Source organism: Oreochromis aureus, linkage group 13, assembly GCF_013358895.1.
Source record: "Oreochromis aureus strain Israel breed Guangdong linkage group 13, ZZ_aureus, whole genome shotgun sequence".
Lineage (NCBI taxonomy): Eukaryota > Metazoa > Chordata > Actinopteri > Cichliformes > Cichlidae > Oreochromis > Oreochromis aureus.
The window spans coordinates 30088259-30107828 of record NC_052954.1 but is presented as its reverse complement, the minus strand read 5'-3'; the positions used below and the strand labels follow the sequence as shown (position 1 = coordinate 30107828).

The following is a 19570-nucleotide window of genomic DNA, read 5'->3' as shown; positions in this document are numbered from 1 at the left end:
CCCCAACCTGTCGTCCTGGCTCCCAGGACGTGTGTTGTACCTTGTCCAGTCGTGAGAGTAGTCCCTTCTTACAAATGTCAGAAGACTGTTGGAACACTAATGAAGCTAACAGTTGTTTTTGTCGTGCCTATAGACAACATATGTCCCTCATCCCATATAGAGCACTCTATTTTCATCTCTTGCCTACCAATGCCTTGTTTCTGTCCCTTACTGGATATACTGGGACTCGAACTTGCGAGTCTGGCTCTAAAGGTATGTAGTCCTACCACTACTCTATAGTATATCTAGCTATCTCTCTCTCTCTATATATATATATATATAAATATAAATACATTATTTGGGTTGGTGTGGTTATCAAAGGTTTTGTAACATGTATGGTGTTTTGTGGGTGAGAGTGAGACAGAGAGCTTTTAGCATATTTGATTATTTTATTCTACATCTATCTTGAATATTTATTTGTTTGTTTGTTTTTTTACAGTGGATATTATCATGTAAAGTTTTTTTTTTTTTTTTTTTTTTTTTTTTACTTTGGACCAAAACAGGTTGACTGATGGATACTGCATTGCTTAAATGGCTAAAAAGACCAAGATAAGATCGGCTCTTAGCAATCTGTCAGATGTTCTCATTTCTTTCCTTTTGCCTTAATGTATTCCATTATGCTCTCAAGTACTCACAGCAAATCTTGGAGAACATGTTACCCATGATCTCGCGTCATCCCCTGCACAGAGGAACTCGACTATTACGAGGGTAAAATGCAGGTGCTTGTCAGCTGCAGATAACACAACAGTCTTTTCTGTCTCACCTTCACAGAACAGCAATGGACGGTTTCCAAGTGCATGAAAAAACTAACAAGAGGCTCTTTGTATGATGCGTGTGTGGTTTGTTCCACCTACAGTAGCCACCAAGTTTCCAGATGTCTCCACTGGGACACACTGTTTCCACTATGGCTGCCAGCACACGCGCAAACATGCGCTGATGTCATTGATGGCAAAGGATGGCGTTTTTTCTGAGTTGGGGGTAGAACATGTAAATGATGCAGATCTGCAGAGAGCCAAAGAGGATGATGACTTTTCTTCATCCCCGTTCTTCCTTTTTTTACTCTGAACTTCCCTCAGTACATATACAAAATTATTTTATACATGCTTCTGTAATCAAACACCAGTAGTATAACTTCACCCCACATTAAATGTATCATTTAAACTCATGCATTTTCCTCTCATATTTCACCATTTAAAATGACAAACTAATGAAATCTTTCATTGGTGGCAAAACTCTGTATGCAGCAAAACGTTAGCATCGCATTAAGATTTTCTTTTCTCGGTTTCTAAATGAAAAGATGCAGACGTGAAAAAAATAAACTGAATAATTATTGTAGCAGCTTTATGTGTTTTTCAACCATATACCACCAGCGCAGCTTGGCATCAATTCTGCGGAGGCATACAGCACAACTCGTCGTTTTGTGTTTCGGTGATGGTGGTGGTTTTAAAAAAAAAAAAAATGGTCCAAAATCTCCCACGGGTGTTCTGCTGGGCTGAGATCTGGTGATTGTGAAGGTCATGGCAGATGATTCACACCATTTTCATCCTCATCCTCGTTTCCCATGGATGTCATCCAGGAAGAGACGACTCCCATCAGGCAAAAATATTTCATTATGGAATAAATGTGATCCCTCAGAGCAGCTTTGTATCGATTTGCAGCAAATCTTCACTCTAGAGCACCCAAACCAAATGTAGCATAACAGATTCACCAGATAGCCGGCCTGCAGGGGTCAAGGGTTTCAGGCTTTTCCTTTAAGTGGTCATCTGTCTGTATACAAGCATTCTGAACTAAAAAGATGGCCATGATAGATATACCTGCAAAACCTCAGTGCTAGTATTTGCCTCCACCGTGCCTAAGCGGAGCATGGCTGCAGATTCCTACTCATGTTGCTAAATTGAGAAAAAGTTACAATGGAGGACTGTTGTTGCCATCTTTCGTCACATGGTCTTTTTCCATCATAAAATCAATGCCATACTCTTATAACTTCCAAGCGTAACAGACCTCAAATAGCATTGATCTGGGGCTAAATGTGGCTGCTAGTGGTGAAGTGAAAGCTGTAAATTGAAGCAGCTCAAGTGAACATGTGAGATCAGGCCGGGCACATCTGCACTCTATGAACAGAATAATATCACGAGATTGGAAATAATTGAGTAAATTTACTATTTCAGTAAATATCAGATGTTGTTTCGGAAAACACTGCACTGACTTGGCTGCTCTCCCCCCTCATTTTCTCTCTAGCGCTTCACATCTGTCAATTAGTGATAATGGACCACATCGGCCAAGAGGAGACCACTCCCACACTCCCTCTCTATTCCCTCCCTCCTTGACACACACACACACACACACACACACACACACACATCTACTCTCTCTCTCTCTGTCTTTCTTTCTATCTCTCAGTCAGTAATAATGGAGCCCAGCAGTCCAAAGAAGATCCAGTTCGCTGTGCCTCCGCTGCAGGGACAGCTTGACCCTCAGGCCGCCGAACATGTGAGTGTATCCGAGCATGTGTGGGCCAAAGAGTTTGGCTCATGCATGTGAGAGCTGAATGGGGCTTTTATGTCCTGTGTGTGTTATCGGGAATTTTCGGTGTGTGGGTGCAGAGCATGTGCGCAAGTCGGCATTATGAAAACGGCCATTTGTGTATCTGGCTGACAGCATGTGTATTTAATGGGTACGCCGTGTTTGAGCTGCAGTGCATGTGACACTTTTAAGTGCTTTGCAAACGGTTTGTTTTCACATCTGTTGGTGAGGCGTTTAAGTGCAGGAGATTTATGTGACTTTGAATAAATGATATGAAGAATTACAGACAAAAATACACACTGAAATACCATTTAAATAATTTAACAGTGAAAAGAGACACTCATGACTTATTTACTGTAGCTTCCATACACTTTTACATAGTGTATTTACTCCCATCTCTTCCAGGAATCAGAAATGCTTTTCCTTGTTTGTTTTACAAGTAGCTGATGACGGAAATCCCAAGAAATCTTGCTCACCTTTCCTTCTGGGTTACTCTGGTTCAAAGGCATTCATGGTAAAATGGGATACTTCTTACTAACTGACCGTTTCCTCAATAAACGTGGAAAAGCCTGGCAGAGGCACAGTTTTTCTTTAGCTGATCCTGAGTGGCTCTAAGAGGAAGAAGCATAAGCTGCTTTTACAAACAAGCTTAACCGTCATATATCAGGGAGTTGCTGCTCTTTGCTTTTTCCTGACATCTTTATGGACTGTTTGAGGAAGTTGGTGATGAACAGTGACTGATTAGGGCCCCCCTGCGTCTAATGTTGGGGGAGTGACTGCCTCAGAAAGTGTCAGCATTCCCACAAATCACAGATAAATTTCACAGATGGTTTTAGGAGATACCATCGCACCAACCTCTCCCTGTCAAATGAACAATGAACGACAGTGTGCATTTTTTACTACTACCTAACAGCATTATTCTTTTTTTTTTTTTTTTCCTGAAAAGCCACCTTCCAGTAAGGGTCAAGTGATCTTTTTAGTCATATAAGATTACAGACTGAATGCCCTTACTGTATAGTGTTTACTTCACTGTGCAGTTGTACACCCACAGGCTGGTTCTGAGCCAGGAAAATCCAGAAAACATGCACTGCAAGGGTTAGGGATTGTTGCCAAAGTGTCTGCACATTAAATCTTTGGGAATATAGACTACAAGTTGCATTTAAAAATTAGAAATTTGGATTTGAAATGTCCTCAATATTACACCCTTCCAAAGAATGAGGTAGAAAAATAAATATTAAGAGAAGCAGTTGTTAGTTTCTGAGTTTTTCTTGTTCTTTATCACAGCGTGGTTTGTGGGAAAGTTGTGCTTTTAAACCTTGAATCAAGTATTAAAAGTTTAAGTAGCAAACTGTATTTTTAATATGCACTGGGGATCATAAACCCATAAACCTCACCCTGCTAATAAGAGTACACTATTACGTTTACACAGATGCACAACGTTGTGTTTCTTTACACTCCGATAGTCAGGACAGTTTGTTCCAGCTGGTATTTTTAATAAAGAATTATTTGGACAATGGGCTGAAGTTGGTGTTCCCAAAGCCAACGAATGATTTCACGGGTTAATGATGAAAATGTGTGTGTGTGTTTACCTCAGATCCGCCGCAGAAGACCAACTCCTGCCACTCTGCAGATCTACAGACAACCTGGCACAGGTGAGACAGAGGGAAAGAGGAAATGAGAAAGGGGCTCAGAGTGAGAGGTAGAGTGGGAGACGGGCTGCTGAAAAGCAGCAGCTGTAATGGAACCTTTATTAGATTACTTTTGGTAAGTGATCTGAGCGTTTAGAGCGGGCTGATGGATGCCTACAGAGTGTGTGTTTGTGCTCTAAGCTGTTATAAATCCCTCTACACGGGAACCGACTGATTGAATAATCAGGCTGATTCCATTCTGTGAGCTCAGCTCTGTGAGGCTGGTCCCATTACAACTGCACTGAGCTCTGCAGGCGCCCGATGTGGTTTTAAGATGCCATTTTGCCCATTTCTAAAGAAAGAGAAATCCCAAAAATGTTGCTTAAAAGGAAACAAAAAAGCCAGAGAGCGAGACAGACAGAAACAACTTCAGTATCTTCAACACACAGAAAGAAATATTCTCAGGAGAGGGCAGCCACAAATCAATTCACAGAATATTTCGATTTTGCTGTGCATGATTGGCTATGCTATGCACAAAAAGAATCTAAACCTCATGATTTTCAAATCTTAGTTAAAGAAAGGGCTGTTTTCATTTTTAAACCTTGGTTATTTTTCACTCCTTCCTCTTTTTCTTGCAAATGACACTCAAAACACAACAGTGAGAGTCTCGAGAGAGTCTGCACATAATTCTAAATGTTTTATGATCTGTGGTATTATCATGAATATTCTTTTTAATCTCGCCATTTTCATTAACCAATTATGACCTAAAACCACTTTAAATTTGTAGTTCTTCCTAATTTTCAGTCAGTACACCTGATGGTCTGTAGGAGGAGAAGCAGCTGGCAGCTGTGAAAGCAAGAGGCAACCACATGCTTTCAAATAAGGTCACCGGGACAGGAACTGCAGACCTAATGTTCTAAATTTGCTAATTAGTTTCAATATTTTTCTACTCTTTGAAATGATGACAGATATTTTTCACATTAAGTTACAAAAAACCCCCAAAACATTACTGTGGCTGCAGTTTGCATGCCAAAGTGTTCTTACGCAACATTTTGGCATGCAAACCCTGAGTTACTCCTGATGCGTTCAGAGTGTGAATGTTAGATAGAAAACACTTCTGTGCTTGTATGAATGTGTGTGTGAATGGGTGAATTTGCCCTGTTACATACATCTTTTTGACATAATGCTTTCCCTAGCTGCTTACCCTAACCCTAACCATCAAAAATGAATGCGTAACCATTACCTAATTGTAACCCTGACACTAAAACCACATTTTGAGCCTCAAAAATGCCTTCAAACTCGTAAGGACAGGCATTTTGTCCCCATAGGTGACTGTTGGTCCCCACAAGTATAGTAGGATGTCATCTGAAACATTCACACTGAGCTCAGGTTTTTGAATCTCACAATCTATTTTGGGTGTATTAATTTTGTATGTTTGTAATTTCTTCTTATTGTCAGCAGCTGCCAAAACACAACAACCAACAACAGACGTTAATGAGTCCAATATCTGTAATAGGTCTCAGGTTATCAGTTCCACAGCAAATTGTAGTTCATGCTGACTTAATCTCACCAACTTTCTAAATGTGTATTAATCTAAAGATTAAAAACATCCCTGGCTAATAACATGCTTTATTTTTTAATGATAAAAGTTCCAACCTAAAGAAGCAGAGACGTTTTGGTGTAGATATTCATCTCTTAGCTGATGACATTTGTCAAGCAGCTGGTGAGACACTTGTTCCTTTGTTTAAGATAAGATAATCACCTGCAGGTGAAACATGGGCGCAGGGCCCTGAGGAGTCCCCGTTCCAGAGAATCTGAGAATCAGTGCTTGTTACAACTCCTGCAACATATCGAGGTCAGGTTACAAGCCGTGATGCACTGGTCAAACAATAAAACTGTTCTTTATTCTGCAAGTGTTACTGGAGTGAACTTACTGAAGTTTTTTAGATGCATGTTCTTCTCTGTGCACCATGAAAGTAGGTGAAGTTGTGCCAGAAATCTCTGTTACGTTTCTTTAACAGTTGTTAGTGAGTAAACCAAGTGATTAAAAAAATGCTACAAAGCCAAAAGACTGCAAAGGACTACAAAATGAGACAGAAGCAAACGTCAAAAAGGGGGAAATGACTAGAATGAGATTCTAAACAGACCATAGAAGAAGAAAACACGAGATGGGCAGAAATGAGCCTCTTTTCAGGAACCTGGGAAGAGTCAGGGCATTTCCGACACAGGGACCGGAGTCAAAATGAATTCTGGAAGAATTATTTAACCCACAAGTTGCAGAAGAGTCACTAATATTTTATAAAAATTTAGGATCTTTAGGAGTGGCGATTGCAGCACTACTGTGTTTTCTTACAGACTTTTATACAACCAGTCTTGTTTTTGCAAACAAAGAAATCGCCCCCTACTGGTCATTAGTAGGAATGCAGGTTAAAAGCGCTGCGATCCAGAAGCTACTTTTGTACTTTCTGTGTTTATACCAAATCTGTCACAGTGGCCATCGTAACACACACGCCTTAAATTTCAGATCTGGATGCTACATCCATCTTTTGTATACAGTCTGTGGTTTCAGTGAGCATGAGGATGAGTCAGCAGTGGTGGCCACCCGGAGAAATAAAATATTATTTTCTAAATTGCACACAGACCTGTAGCCCTGACACAGACTGAAGACAGAGATGGAGACAGCTGAGATGTAACCCACGTGTAGAAACAGTCATTACTATTTTAGCAGCATCATTTGCACAAACCTTTTCAGGCTTTACGAGTGCAGTGGAAACACAAGCAGAATAGGAACCTTTTAGCTTCTTGTAACAGGTTCCTGGCACCAAAAGCTTTTGGTGCTTTCAGTGGGAATGTGGCTGTTGAATCAAAGCAGACACAGAAATACAAAAGCTGAAACTTTAGAAGAATAACATGAAAAACTGCCAAGAGATGCAAATCAACCAAAACAAGATGCACAACAGAAACAGAGATAAAGCAATAAAACAAAATACAGATGCCATTATTGACAAATAAAAATGATACTTAAAAATGTGTTATTTATACCATATTGATATTTCAACTCATCAATAATATCATAACAGTAACTGTTCTTTCTGTTAATTTGTGATTAAAGTTTTATGTGTTTGCCAAAAATAAATAATTAAATAAAATAACTAATTATTTTCTCTACAGATTAAATTTTCTATAGATAGCAATGACAAGTTTTGACCACAGTAATGATGCAGTAAAAATCTGACAGCCAAAAGTAGGTGCAAAAATAATAGAAAAAGATCCGAGCAGATGGTGAAGAAACAACCACAGAGACTCAAAACTGAATTGTTTTGCACCTTTGCACCTCCTCCCATGTGGGTGTATTGTAACTGCATGCATACTGGGTGAGGGGCCTTTTACGTGACCAGGGGCCCATTCTCTCATATTCCCTCCATGCCTGTAAGGGCGATCAATACTGATTAACACAACCAGCTCTAGTACATGTTGCACTGGGAAGCGTACAAACTGCAGCTGTGCTGTTTTTGAAGTGGATCACAGCATGGCTTCAGGCCACAGAGGAAGCCAAATTACTAAAACCCGCTACCCATTACCTATGTGGTGTGAACTAGCTGGCAGACTCCGCCCCCCATGAGAACTGTTAATGCCAGCATTCACACTACCTGAGCTGGAAACCTGTTAATAAGAAAACAAAGAATCAAAAGAAAGAGGTGAGGTTATGGCAAATGGATTTAAGGATAAACGCGCTCACTTGCTGCTGTTTTATCTCTCCTGCAGATGTTGGAGATCAGCACAATGCCAGTGGAGACTCACAGGTTTGTATAGATGGTTGTAAATGCACACAGATACAGGGAAAAGAGAAAGTCAGCAACAGGTAAACATTCGTCAGATGAAATTAATAATAATCTTCTCTGTATAAGCAAAATTAAAAAAAAAAAAAAGACCTTCACAATGTTAATGACTGATAAAGTACTACAAAAAATGATTACTGCAAGTTACATTTCTTTTTCACATGACTGTAATCAGTCTCATCTATGACAGAAATGCAAAAATCTTTAAGGTTTTCAGTCATTTTATGAAAAAAGGAATTTAAAAATACTAACTATAAAAATTAGACAATCTTTAATAAATCTAGAAAAAATCTAATTTTGATTTTGTATTACTGTTTCGAACTATCACTTAAACATCATAGTATAGATGAACTGGAGGCAACCCATTACAATGAAGTGATTATAGTCAAGGTGTTTTTTTCATCCTTTTAAAAACATATTCATGTTTCAAACCATTTGACTATTAGCCATGGTTCACTGCAAAAAATAATGTATTGATTATTGAATGAAAACTAACAATATAATCAAAGTCCATATTTCCACATATCTCATCAGTGAGAATTCACCAATTACTGTAAAAAAATATTGGAATTTTTATGATTAAAGATGCACGACAGCAGATAAATAGATATGGTTGGACTCCACTCGGTCATTTGACCGTTAGAGGAGAATTTTCTGGAGCTTTAAACTTTTGTCACAACGATGATTTTATTTTCTTTTGCTCTGCAGGCTTCAGAGTCCTCTCAGAGGAAGCAGAGCACCTATGCCCCACCCTCCATGAAAGGTAAATACACAGCTGGTTTCAGCCCCATCTCCATTTAATTACAACAAACAAACAAACAAAATGTGTATAATGTCTATTAAAGGCATAAAAGCTCAATTTTCCCTTGAGGAGAGGATTATGAGGATTTATGTGGTGCATCACAAGCCCCAGTGCTATCTATTGTTTTAAAAGCCTCATTTTTCCTATAATTAAAACACCAACGAGATGCACCAGAAACAACAAAGACACCAGAATGTGCATTAAAACAATAATGAAAAAAATGTAGCATTACTAATAGAAAAGTAAAAATTCTACATGGTTAATGAGGTGCAACAGCATTTGTGTTTGTAGTCTATGAAAAGGCACAGAAACAGAAATAAAAGCATCTACTGTTGATGTTTTTTATAAATCAATTACACATCTTTGACTCAGAAGAGCTTAAAGTTCTGGATAATTAGCAACAGACTCTCGATTGTATCTCTTTGGCATCATCAAAATCAGTCTGATTTGAGCAAGACTGAGCCGACAATCAGCATGTTGTTAGAACATGTTATCCAACTGGCAATATTCAATAACTAACACATGATTTATAGTCAGAATAAGAGCTACAAACTTGTCCTTATGCATGTCTTTTCGTTCAGTCTATTGATTTGATTTTCTACAAAATTTCGATATGATATCCTCTAATGGCTGCAATGTCATTGCTTGCAGCTGTGTACACACCAGTCTCTTCCCTCCTCTCTTAAGTTTCGCGCTATCTGTATGTTCTGCCTTTAGGATGGAAGCTCTGTTTGTTTTGCTTCACATATTTGTTGTTCTTAAGATTTCCTTTCTTTAGTCTGAGTTTTGGCCTTGTTTGTTCTTTAGCCTCTGGCCCTGTTTTTCCCAGCCTGTGATCTGATTTCCAGCTGGCAGCGTGACAGAGAGAAGATAGTCAGGGTTACTTCTAATGGCTTGTCTTTTTTCCTCTATTTCCTCTCATATATATATATATATATATATATCTCCTGCCACAGTGGTGGGTGTTTATACTAAAGGGAATCAGGCAGTTTTTTAAAAAAAAAAGAAGAATCCCCTGAGGGCTCATTTTCAGACGGCTTTTTCTAGTCTTGGTTCGGGATGAGAGCACATGTCCCAGGAAGATGGAGACAGCTCTGGGTGTTCAAACTTCTACTTATGAGGAGAAGCCAATGACAAAATCTAGAGGAAGGGTGGGTTTAAAAGCAAAGAAAGCCAAAACAACCTGGTTCAGACAGAAGAAGATGAAGATAGGGTCCCAGCATAACATCAATAAAAATGATTCTGAACTGTTAATCATGTAATTCTAGAGTCCAAGATTACAGAATTATGGAGCTGGAACTGAGCAGAAGAGGTCCTCTTTAAAGTATGGATGGATTAATAACCACTTATCTCAAATATATCTCCAAAAGTTGATTCTGTTCATCTGGACGTAGTGTTTTCTGTGGGAGAAACGTTTCGTCACTCATCCAAGTGACTTTTTCAGTAACTATATCTATCTCTCAAATATAGTTCATAGAAATGCTGTACTCTAGGCCTAATAATAATCCCTCCATCAATTTCTCACTCTGCTCTCTCCTCACTCATGAACAGGACTCAGAGATACGACCTAAACTCGTCTACTTAGGGCAGCAACTTGTCCCATTCCTCCCTTTTCCAACTGAGAAGCATGGCCTCAGATGGTGAGGTGCCCATTCATTCCTGCCGCTTCATAATCGGCTGTGAATAATGGTCTGATGGATGCTTTGATCAGAAGCACAGATTTGCAGGGACTTAATTGTTTGAACAGATTCATTTGTCAACTCAGGCAGCGTCTCAGCTGTCGCCAGCAAAACAATGCAAAAAGCACCTGTTTGATGTCTTTTATCACTGCACGACTTTCCTGTAGCAGTTTTTGTCATTTTGTTATCTTCACTGGAGCTGAATAATTGATGAAACTATTATAGAGATTCTACATGGAAAGCAGGAATCAGAGTAAGTGATGCAACTGCTGCAGATCAGGAGAGGCTGACAAAGAAAAACGAGGAAAAAAAACACACTGGTGATTTTTTATATCCGGGGAGCACGGACAACTCTGCTTTAGGAGTATGCAGAAAAAGGTGTGTGTTTTAAGGGGGAAATTATAAAGAGGAAAAGAAAAGAACACAGCACATATAAGTCTGTGCAGAGAGTGCAGCACTGACTTGATTCCGGGAAGTGGAGACTGTAAAAGCTTTTCTTTTATTGATCCCAGCTGAGTGTGTGTGTGTGTGTGTGTGTGTGAGACTGAGTGAAAGAGAGAGAGTGTGTGTGTGTGTGTGTGTGTGTGTGTGGCTAATAGTCTCTTGAGTAACTGCCAATGCACTAAACCCATAGCAAGCATTTACATTTTGTTGGATAAGAAAAAAACTTTTATTTATAAATCTACTTTCCCAGCGCAGTGTTTGACATGTTTTCTCTCACTGTCTTACTTTTTTTAAATATTTCATTAAAGCCTCATCAGGCACACACTGTTGACAAAACAAACTTAATTAACTTAATTCAAACAATAAACAATTTTTTTAAATCATTTTTTAAATACACATTATAGTTTTAGTTTTCACTTTCTCTGGGTTCATCATGATTATCATTATTATTATTATTATTATTATTATTATTATTATTATTATTATTAATACAGTTTTTAAGTTTAGTTCTAACTATATTAACCTTGACCTGTGTGTGATTCAGTATTATTTTTGAAAAACTTAAAAAATACAAAAGTTCTTCCATAAGAGTTTAAACTTTTACAGTAAATCAGCAACTGCTAAAAATCTACAAGTGATAGTTTAAGGAGCTTGGAAAGAAAAAGCGTATGGATTTTTTAGGTTTCTTGAAGACATTTCACCTCTCATCCGAGAAGCTTCTTCAAATCTAAGAGCAATTGGTGGAGAGTCCCAGATTTTAAGCCCTATTCGAGTGTTCCCAGGAGGGTCATGGACCCCCTATTGATCCTCTACCTAATCACACGAGCAGAGGTGTGAAAATGGGTGTGGGTCACAATCAGCCAAGGTTTCGGATGAACCCACTGTGAAACCTAGCCCCACCCTATCATGTGATTTCCTGAGGTCAAAAGGCCCAGGATGTGAGTGGGCGTTAAGGCATCTGGGAAGGGATCTCAAAACTGGATTATAGATGGCAGACAGTTGGTGTCGTAAGCCACGGCCTCTGTTCAAAGATGGTCACTCACAGTGGACAGAGATGGCTTCTTTCACTCCTCTTTCAAACCATCTCTCTTCTCTGTCCAAAATGTGAACATCCTCGAAAGAGTGACCTTTGTCCTTTAGATGCAGATGACTCTCCACCAGTTGCTCTTAGAACTAAAGAAGCTTCTCGGATGAGAGGTTAAACATCTTCAAGAAACCTATAAAGGTCCAGACGCTTTTCTGTCCAAGCTCCTTAGACTACATTGACCTGGATGACTGAGAACCTTCACAGACTTCTTCTACAAGTGATAAATATTCCCCTGGTTTAACTCTGATGTTACTAGAAGCCCAATCTGTTTTGCTCTCCTTCAGTTTAACTTTTTGGTCTTCTAATTTGGTCCCTTTCATTTTCATTCTACAAATTCCTTTTTACTTTTGTTATCTTGAGCCGTTGCTGCGCTAAATTGAAGTGCTTGTAGTTGAAGTGTATCTCCACTAGAGGTGCTCTTCTCTCCTCAGAGCTTCAGCTGGGGGTGGAGCAACACCTTCTGGGGGCAGGGCTCTGTGAGACAGACAGCGAGCTCAGCCCAGTCACAGCAGAGCTCTATGTTACCGCTGCAATGTGGGGTAATCACAATGGGCCAGAGGAAGCCAATGGGAATGAGGCGAGTCTGCTGTTAGCCAATCAGGAGAGAGGAGTGGCAGAGAGCAACAGTTCAGGGGGTAAAATATTTTTAGCTGGACATACATAACACCAACTGGTCAGCAGTGTACTCCAAAAAACCCCAAACCAATCACTTTTGTCTAGTTGTAACACAATAATGACCTACTTTGACCTTCAAGGTCAGCTGGTTCAATGGCTTCCATGCCAACGAAATGTTGGCATAGTAAAATCGAAACCCAAAACACCGTTCTCATGCCATAATCTGACTTTTTGGAGTAAACCGTTGGCCTTACACACACATACATATAAAATGTTCATTTCAAGACTAAATTATAATATTATGAAGTTACCAGCAGCAAAAGCCAGATTAAGTTGCATGCAAGTACTGCAGCTAAAGTGCCAGCTCATGTTTACAAAAATAACAAGAAACAAAATTATATTTGCATTCACACATGGCATTACCTTTTGGACTATGGGTATACAGCCAGTGCAGTCATGCTTGTGCAGTCCTCTAAAAGACCTAACATTAAATAGCCCATCAGTGATGATGCGATTTAAATTGCTAACCTGAACAGTTTCCTCTGTTTTTAACACTCACTTCACTACAAAGTAGTTGTTTGTTATGACTTTTGTACCTTCAGGTGTAGGCATATTAAACAGCACAAACGTTTGGCCAACACCAGTGACAGTACAGCGCTATAGTATGTAGACGAAGGTCTGCAAAGTTGTGTGTAGGACCAATGTACAGCCCTGCTGGTCCTTTGAGTCCATGGATCTGATGAAGAAAGTTGTGTCACTTGAACCCGTGCAGATCTAGCTATGCTTGCATACACAGAAACTATATCAGTGTCATTTATAGTACTGCATTGAATATAATAATAGGTATGGGCCCACAGGCCAGCAGATCCATGTTATTTTCCTTTCTAAATCAGGACCCATGCATTCAGGCCTGGCCAGACACTTGTGAGCAAGCTCCCCTCCAAGGTCAGGCTGAAGGGGGTTATTATCTTCTGAGCAAGGATGACCCATTATCCTCAGGAGATCCTCCAGGGGCCATAGACAGCATAGTTAGAAAAGGGGGGGATTCATGCTGAAAGCAGACTGTTGAAGTGCCTTTTTTTAATAAGACTGGCGCCTCCTGCCTTGGAGGTTTTCAGGTCACACACAGATGAGAGAAGACTCAGGTATAGCTGGAGAGATTACCTGTCCCAGGAATGCCACAGGATCCACTATGAGGAATATGAAAGTGTTGGAGAAAGACATTTACAGTACTGTGCACTAAAGTACACTGAAACCGAACCTTGGATAAGCAGATGATAATGAGTGCATAGATGCAGTGCAAACAGTTTACTGATTAGCCCAAGGACAATATTTCCATGAAACAAACTGTAATGGGATGTAGTTGCATCGAGTTTGCTCATTATAATAATAAACGAGCTCGCATTTTGCCAGTGCAAAAACATTTCAAAGTTGTGACAGTGTGTTTGCACTCAGCTTTAAGTCTTCTCTCCTTCCTGTATATCCATGAAAGTAACTGTTGTTCAGGATTTATTAGCGGAGTTTTACTTCTGACAGCAGAGTTATGCAGACACACCAGTGTATAAATTCAAACGACATCGATCACTACAGCAAAGATTCAATGCAGTACTATAAATTAAGCTCTAGTCTCTCAGCTGCCTGCTCTTATCAGCCACCGCAGCCTAGTCCTGATAAAACCACCTCCCAGCAACGCACAGCAAACAGAAAGTCAGATACGAGCAGGTGAGGAAAGCTGAACATCTAGCAGCTAAAGAGCCAGATATTTTTCTTAGCTTAGTCTATTAAAAAGGAAGAACTGTGATTGTAAACTGCTGCTGCTTTTACTCGAATCCTGAGTGTCCAAAACCTGCTATTTCTCTAAAATAATCACTGATGCACATACTCTAACCTTCACTGTATGCTCACATTTCCATTCTAACAGTCTGTGATTTGAAATTTGTTGAGAAGAGACTACTAACAGCACAACTCCTGTGTCTCCCTCTCTTATCTTCTTGTGGGTTTGCATGATATTCCACTTTTCTGCCTTCTTCCATCCTTCCTCTTCTCTTCCTGTTTCTCAGATTTGTCATGTGACCACAAAAAGGAAGTGTCCAGTCCGGACTCTGTCTCCCGATAGCCGCCTTTCATCTCCTCGTCTCTCAGTAACCAACTTTCCCCCTCATCTTTCTCACTGGTGTTCATCACATCCTATTAACACTCTGCTTCACTCTTATGCTACACCTATATGCAGTATGATTTGATTTGGTAGCAGCTCTCACGCGCTTTCATGCGCACACACAAAGCACATAAAAGATTTTAGCTGGATGTACCAACTTTAAAAACTTTGGCTGTAAAAATAAAGATTATATTCAAGCACGTCTTTGTCCTACTTTCTCAAGACTGTTTTCAAACATACGTTTAGGGTGAAACATTTTTGCATTTGGGGTTGAGTGTGGTTTTAAGCAACAGCACATTTTTATCCTTCCCCAACAAAAAAACAAAAAACAAAATGTCTGATGTCTTATTCCTCCTTTAAATGTGCCACATGGGATAGAGCAGAGCAGACTGAGACAACCATTAAGAGATTAAAGCATTTATATCCGCAGCGACGTGACTATCTGGAGATCAGCATCTGCACATCACTGCATTTACATGTGGAGTTGTAAAGGAGTGCTTGGTTTATGCAGCATGAGTCCTGGTGTTTTTAAATCCACAGACAGGATGCACTGTGAGAGGAAGTGGCTTTACTATCATAGGTGGTTAAATGCATTGTTATCTGGTGTATCTTTGAATCCTGCTTAAAACTACATCCTGTCAAAAGTGGCAAAAGTTCAGGTTAGGCAGCTTAAAACTGAAAAATTGAGTTTCCAGGTTTTCCAGAAAACCTGAAATTTTGACTCATGGATGGAAAAAAAAAAGACTTTTTATGTAAATATTTAGCACCTTATAATAATGTCACACTATTAAGAATTATAAGGTATTATAAAAACAGGTATATCATTATGACTATGGTTATTACTAGCAGTGATGCCTTTACACGGTGTAACAGTAACAGATGGATAAACAAATCTGTATTTATAAATGGGAATACTAAGGAGGACTATGATAACTGTATGGTAGCAAGCGCTACCAAATACTTTTGTGTGTTCATTATTTTTATTTTTTGTCCTCCAGTTAATGAGACTTAGGAGAAAAACTTGAAGGTCTTCACCAGTTACTGTGATCTCACCAGGTTAACTCTTTCCTTGCACTTCTGATTCATGGACATAATGGCAAAATTCATATTTTCCACTTTTAAAAATCTAAGAATTCCTAAGAGGTTGATGGTGGAACAAATCACTTCACCACTCACAAAAGCAGCCCTAATGTGAGGCACACACATCTTAGAGTTTCACACTTCATTTGTGTTATTAATAAACAGTCCATCGTTAGGTGGTTGCTAGGCTGTTTGTGAAGTAGTCAAATAGTTAACGTCATTACATATTGTGCATATAAAAGGCTTGTTGATATAAAGTGCATGTTACAGTCATGCAATTAAAATCATAATATGCTTTTACAAGGTGTTATAGGAGCACGAGCTACAAATGTGTAATTTTGGGAAGCATGATGATGTCATCATATGGGGTGGACGATGTACCTGTGTGCCAGATCATGTAGGAGGAGTTTACATACAGATTTTTGTATCATTGTAAGACTTTTTTTTTTTTTTTTTTTTTAAATGTATTGATTTTTTTGGAGGCACTGACCACAGTGTCTGTCATGTTTTCAAAACCCGGTTTCTTGGTTACTGTTGCAGAAAAAGTACGTGTCACAGATGTTTCTGATTACTACTGAAACCCAACACATTATCTACAAACTTGTGCTGACAATTCATGTTATGTGCATGACACAAATAACTATTTCAGATTCTGCCTTGACAGCAGGGTGTTTCATTATAAGCCATAATTGCAGTGTCATTATCTTTCCTGTTCTCACCTGTAGTTTGGGTTTCGTCATCTCTCTATGCTTCTCTTTTCCGCTCTGTCTCCTCACCCTCCAGTCGCAGCTGACAGCTGCCCCTCCTGATTCTGCCAGAGGTCTCTTCCTGTTCTGGGCAAACATTTCAACTAACCATCAGCTGACCAACTTTTCTCAAAGTTTATCTTGGTTGATTTACAGTTCAAAATAAAAGTTGTGCTGATGTCAGAGATGTGACCTTACAGCTGGCTCAGTGTCATTTAAACCACTGCCTTGATAACACTTGATATGTTATTATTCTATTGATTTGAGAAAAAATATTTTAAAATGAGAGAAGAGTAAAAATGCTAAGAAATAAACATAAAAGTCTGACTGAGCTCTTACTCTGATTTCAGTTTCTTGATGATGCTGACACTGTTCATTATGCAACAAATGAGGAAAGACTGTAAGGAAGCTACACGTATGAGGACACGTCAAACAGAATTATCCTTATAGGGGGAAAAAAACAAACAACCCCAAACAACACTAAAAGTTCTTGCTGCATTTACCGTCTGATACGTTAAGGCTGTAGTTATGTTTGGATGTTTACCTCTCATTTTCCAGTGTGGTACAGTGTTCTCCTTTAATGACTTTGAACTGCTAGAAAACTAAAAGTTGGATATTGCCCATCAAACCTCCTAAACTCTTGTACTCATGCAGCTCATGGAGGGGTCGGGTGGGAGCTTACAGGGCTCAGGAATAACTGCATAACAGGCATGAAAAAAATAGTTTAAACAGAAAATACAAGTAAATATCAGTAAATACTTGGACACCCTTGCTTTTTTGATCCACTAAGACATTAAATATGATGTTTCTGTATCTCTACATTTGTGCTGCTGAACATGAATGTATTTCAGTAGTCAGAAGCCAAAGACATCCGCTTTATAATGTTAATATTGTTAAGTATTAATTATATAAAGCTTCTAGAGAAAGCTTTTACAAAGACTGAAGTGCTACACTCAAGTTAATTATATGACCTAATTATGATCATGTAATGGTTTCTTTTCATTGTATAGGTAATTAAATGCATACACCTTCAGGGTGTATGAGAATCATTCAAATACAGTAGAAACTTAAATTCACTCAGCAGACTTTGGTACATTTGTCGCGTGTGTCTGTGCAGGTAAGCTGGAAAGCTCTGTACCAGAGGAAGAGGAGGAAGGCAGCGCTCAGGACGACTAGTCCAGCAGAGAAACCTCAGCACTGAACAGGCGGCCAAATTTATTGTGGATATTCTGGACAAACCCCAAGACGGATTCAAACATCCATCTCCATCCAAGTCAAGCACCTACTGTGCATGTCCAGGCTTGTTGGGAAAGCTGACCTGTGTGCAGGTTATAGAAAGATCAGTTAAGGTTTTAATCACAGTAGGTAAAGAAGCGTGTTCAACAAGCATCTCCTCCTTCACTTTAAATAAACGGGGAACAGCCCAGCTGACAGTCACCTGACCACAACTAACACCCAAGTACATGAGAATTAACACGAGCTCAGATTTAGTTTATAAATAAGGACAGAAATATGTTTTTTCCTTAAACAGAATTGATTAAAAAAAAATAACTTTAAACTGTCTCAGATTACTTTTAAACGCTTCTGGTCGGAAACTAAACATTATCATCTCAAGCTGGTCTTAATATATGAAGGAAAATTGTTCATACAATTGTTTGTTTATACATTTTATATCATTTTAAAGTTTTTAAATATCAAGGAGGAAATAAATCTAGGTACATTTAATTGTACCTAGATTACATTAGCTACATTGCATAGCCAATTAGATCTAACATGGGATCTAATACATAGTTGGCAAATTTCTTTCCTAGAATTTAAACACAAAAATATAGAATAAATGAAAATATAGCAAAATTGTTATCATCCAACTTCACTTCTACATGATTAGGAGGATTTTCAAATATGTATTTATACATGTATTAATTTTAATTTGTATACGTTTCCCACCAGAAGTTTTGAAATGTCCACCGTGAGATTGCAGGTTGTTGGAAAAGCATATATTAAACACAGTTACTGCAATAGTTATTGCAGTATTTTGATCGAAGGTTGCATTGATTGTCGGGTTGACCCTAAAGGTTTATAAGACATTCTTCAAACATTTTGTCATCTAACTGGAAAAGCACAAATATTAGAAAATATTACTGGCTACACTCAGGTGCAGAGGTCATTGTCCCTCCCCTTTCTTTTTGTGTCTTATTAAAATACACGCCATGTAAAAGTTCTGTTGTGTTGCATTTAATTTTAAAGGTGTTCTTGAGATTTAATTCTAGCAGTTTGTTGCTGACATTAGAAATGTCAACTTATTATAGCTTTTCATCATTTTACTCACTGAATGGTTTCAAAAATCTGCATCCAAGCACTGGAAACTGCCATTTTAATTTGCTGCAATTCTGCATCATGATACATTTGTCTACATCTACTTTTGTTTTTCTTCAAATAAACTGGATTTGATGCAGAATTACTGAATGTACCATTTATTATTATGATGGATTACTTTGAAGAGGAGTCATATTTTTTATTACCATGTTATTATTCTGCGTACATAATCTGCATCACCGGCACTTATAAATAACTGCAATAACTTGTCAAATTTGACAACATATATGCTACACCCTCAGTCACCAGGAATTTACTGCATTTACTGTTTGTCTTCATCTTACAAAACTTTAATGGGATGCCTCCTGGTGGCTTTTCTATGACACAGCAAGGCTACCAAAGTAGTTGGCAGTAGCAGAACGCCATAAAATCTTGAATACATTTGTATAAAAATGACACTTAAAAAAAAATAATAATAATGAAATGGCTCGGAGGTATTGGTCTGCATTACACCAATAGTTCTATTTAAGGGAAATAATCTTTTATACATGAATAAAATGAGCAGCCGTAACTGTAAATATTCATATATGCACACTCCAGTAGTTAAAAGAAAGTGT

General features: G+C 38.7%; 1 protein-coding gene and 1 long non-coding RNA gene across 2 annotated transcripts; both read left to right on the top strand.

Moving 5' to 3' along the window:
• The first annotated feature begins 2372 nt into the window (after positions 1–2372).
• On the top strand, positions 2373–19098 carry ppp1r1c (protein phosphatase 1, regulatory (inhibitor) subunit 1C). The gene is made up of 5 exons (XM_031726652.2): positions 2373–2529; positions 4157–4214; positions 7956–7993; positions 8738–8792; positions 17755–19098. Exons 1-5 carry the CDS (start codon positions 2449–2451, stop codon positions 17811–17813), a joined length of 291 nt encoding a protein of 96 aa, XP_031582512.1. The 5' UTR covers positions 2373–2448; the 3' UTR covers positions 17814–19098.
• Positions 12146–16968, top strand: LOC120443392. Its single transcript, XR_005615409.1, has 2 exons — positions 12146–12676; positions 14717–16968. It is a non-coding gene; the product is annotated as an uncharacterized LOC120443392 (long non-coding RNA).
• Positions 19099–19570: the final 472 nt, after the last annotated feature.

What these genes read in the sequence shown, in the direction of transcription:
- ppp1r1c (XM_031726652.2), top strand. Translation starts at nt 2,449, where the DNA reads ATGGAGCCCAGCAGTCCAAAGAAGATCCAGTTCGCTGTGCCTCCGCTG. An exon ending in ATGCCAGTGGAGACTCACAG is followed by an intron (nt 7,994 to 8,737) that starts GTTTGTATAGAT and finishes TTTGCTCTGCAG; the next exon opens with GCTTCAGAGTCCTCTCAGAG. An exon ending in TGCCCCACCCTCCATGAAAG is followed by an intron (nt 8,793 to 17,754) that starts GTAAATACACAG and finishes GTGTCTGTGCAG; the next exon opens with GTAAGCTGGAAAGCTCTGTA.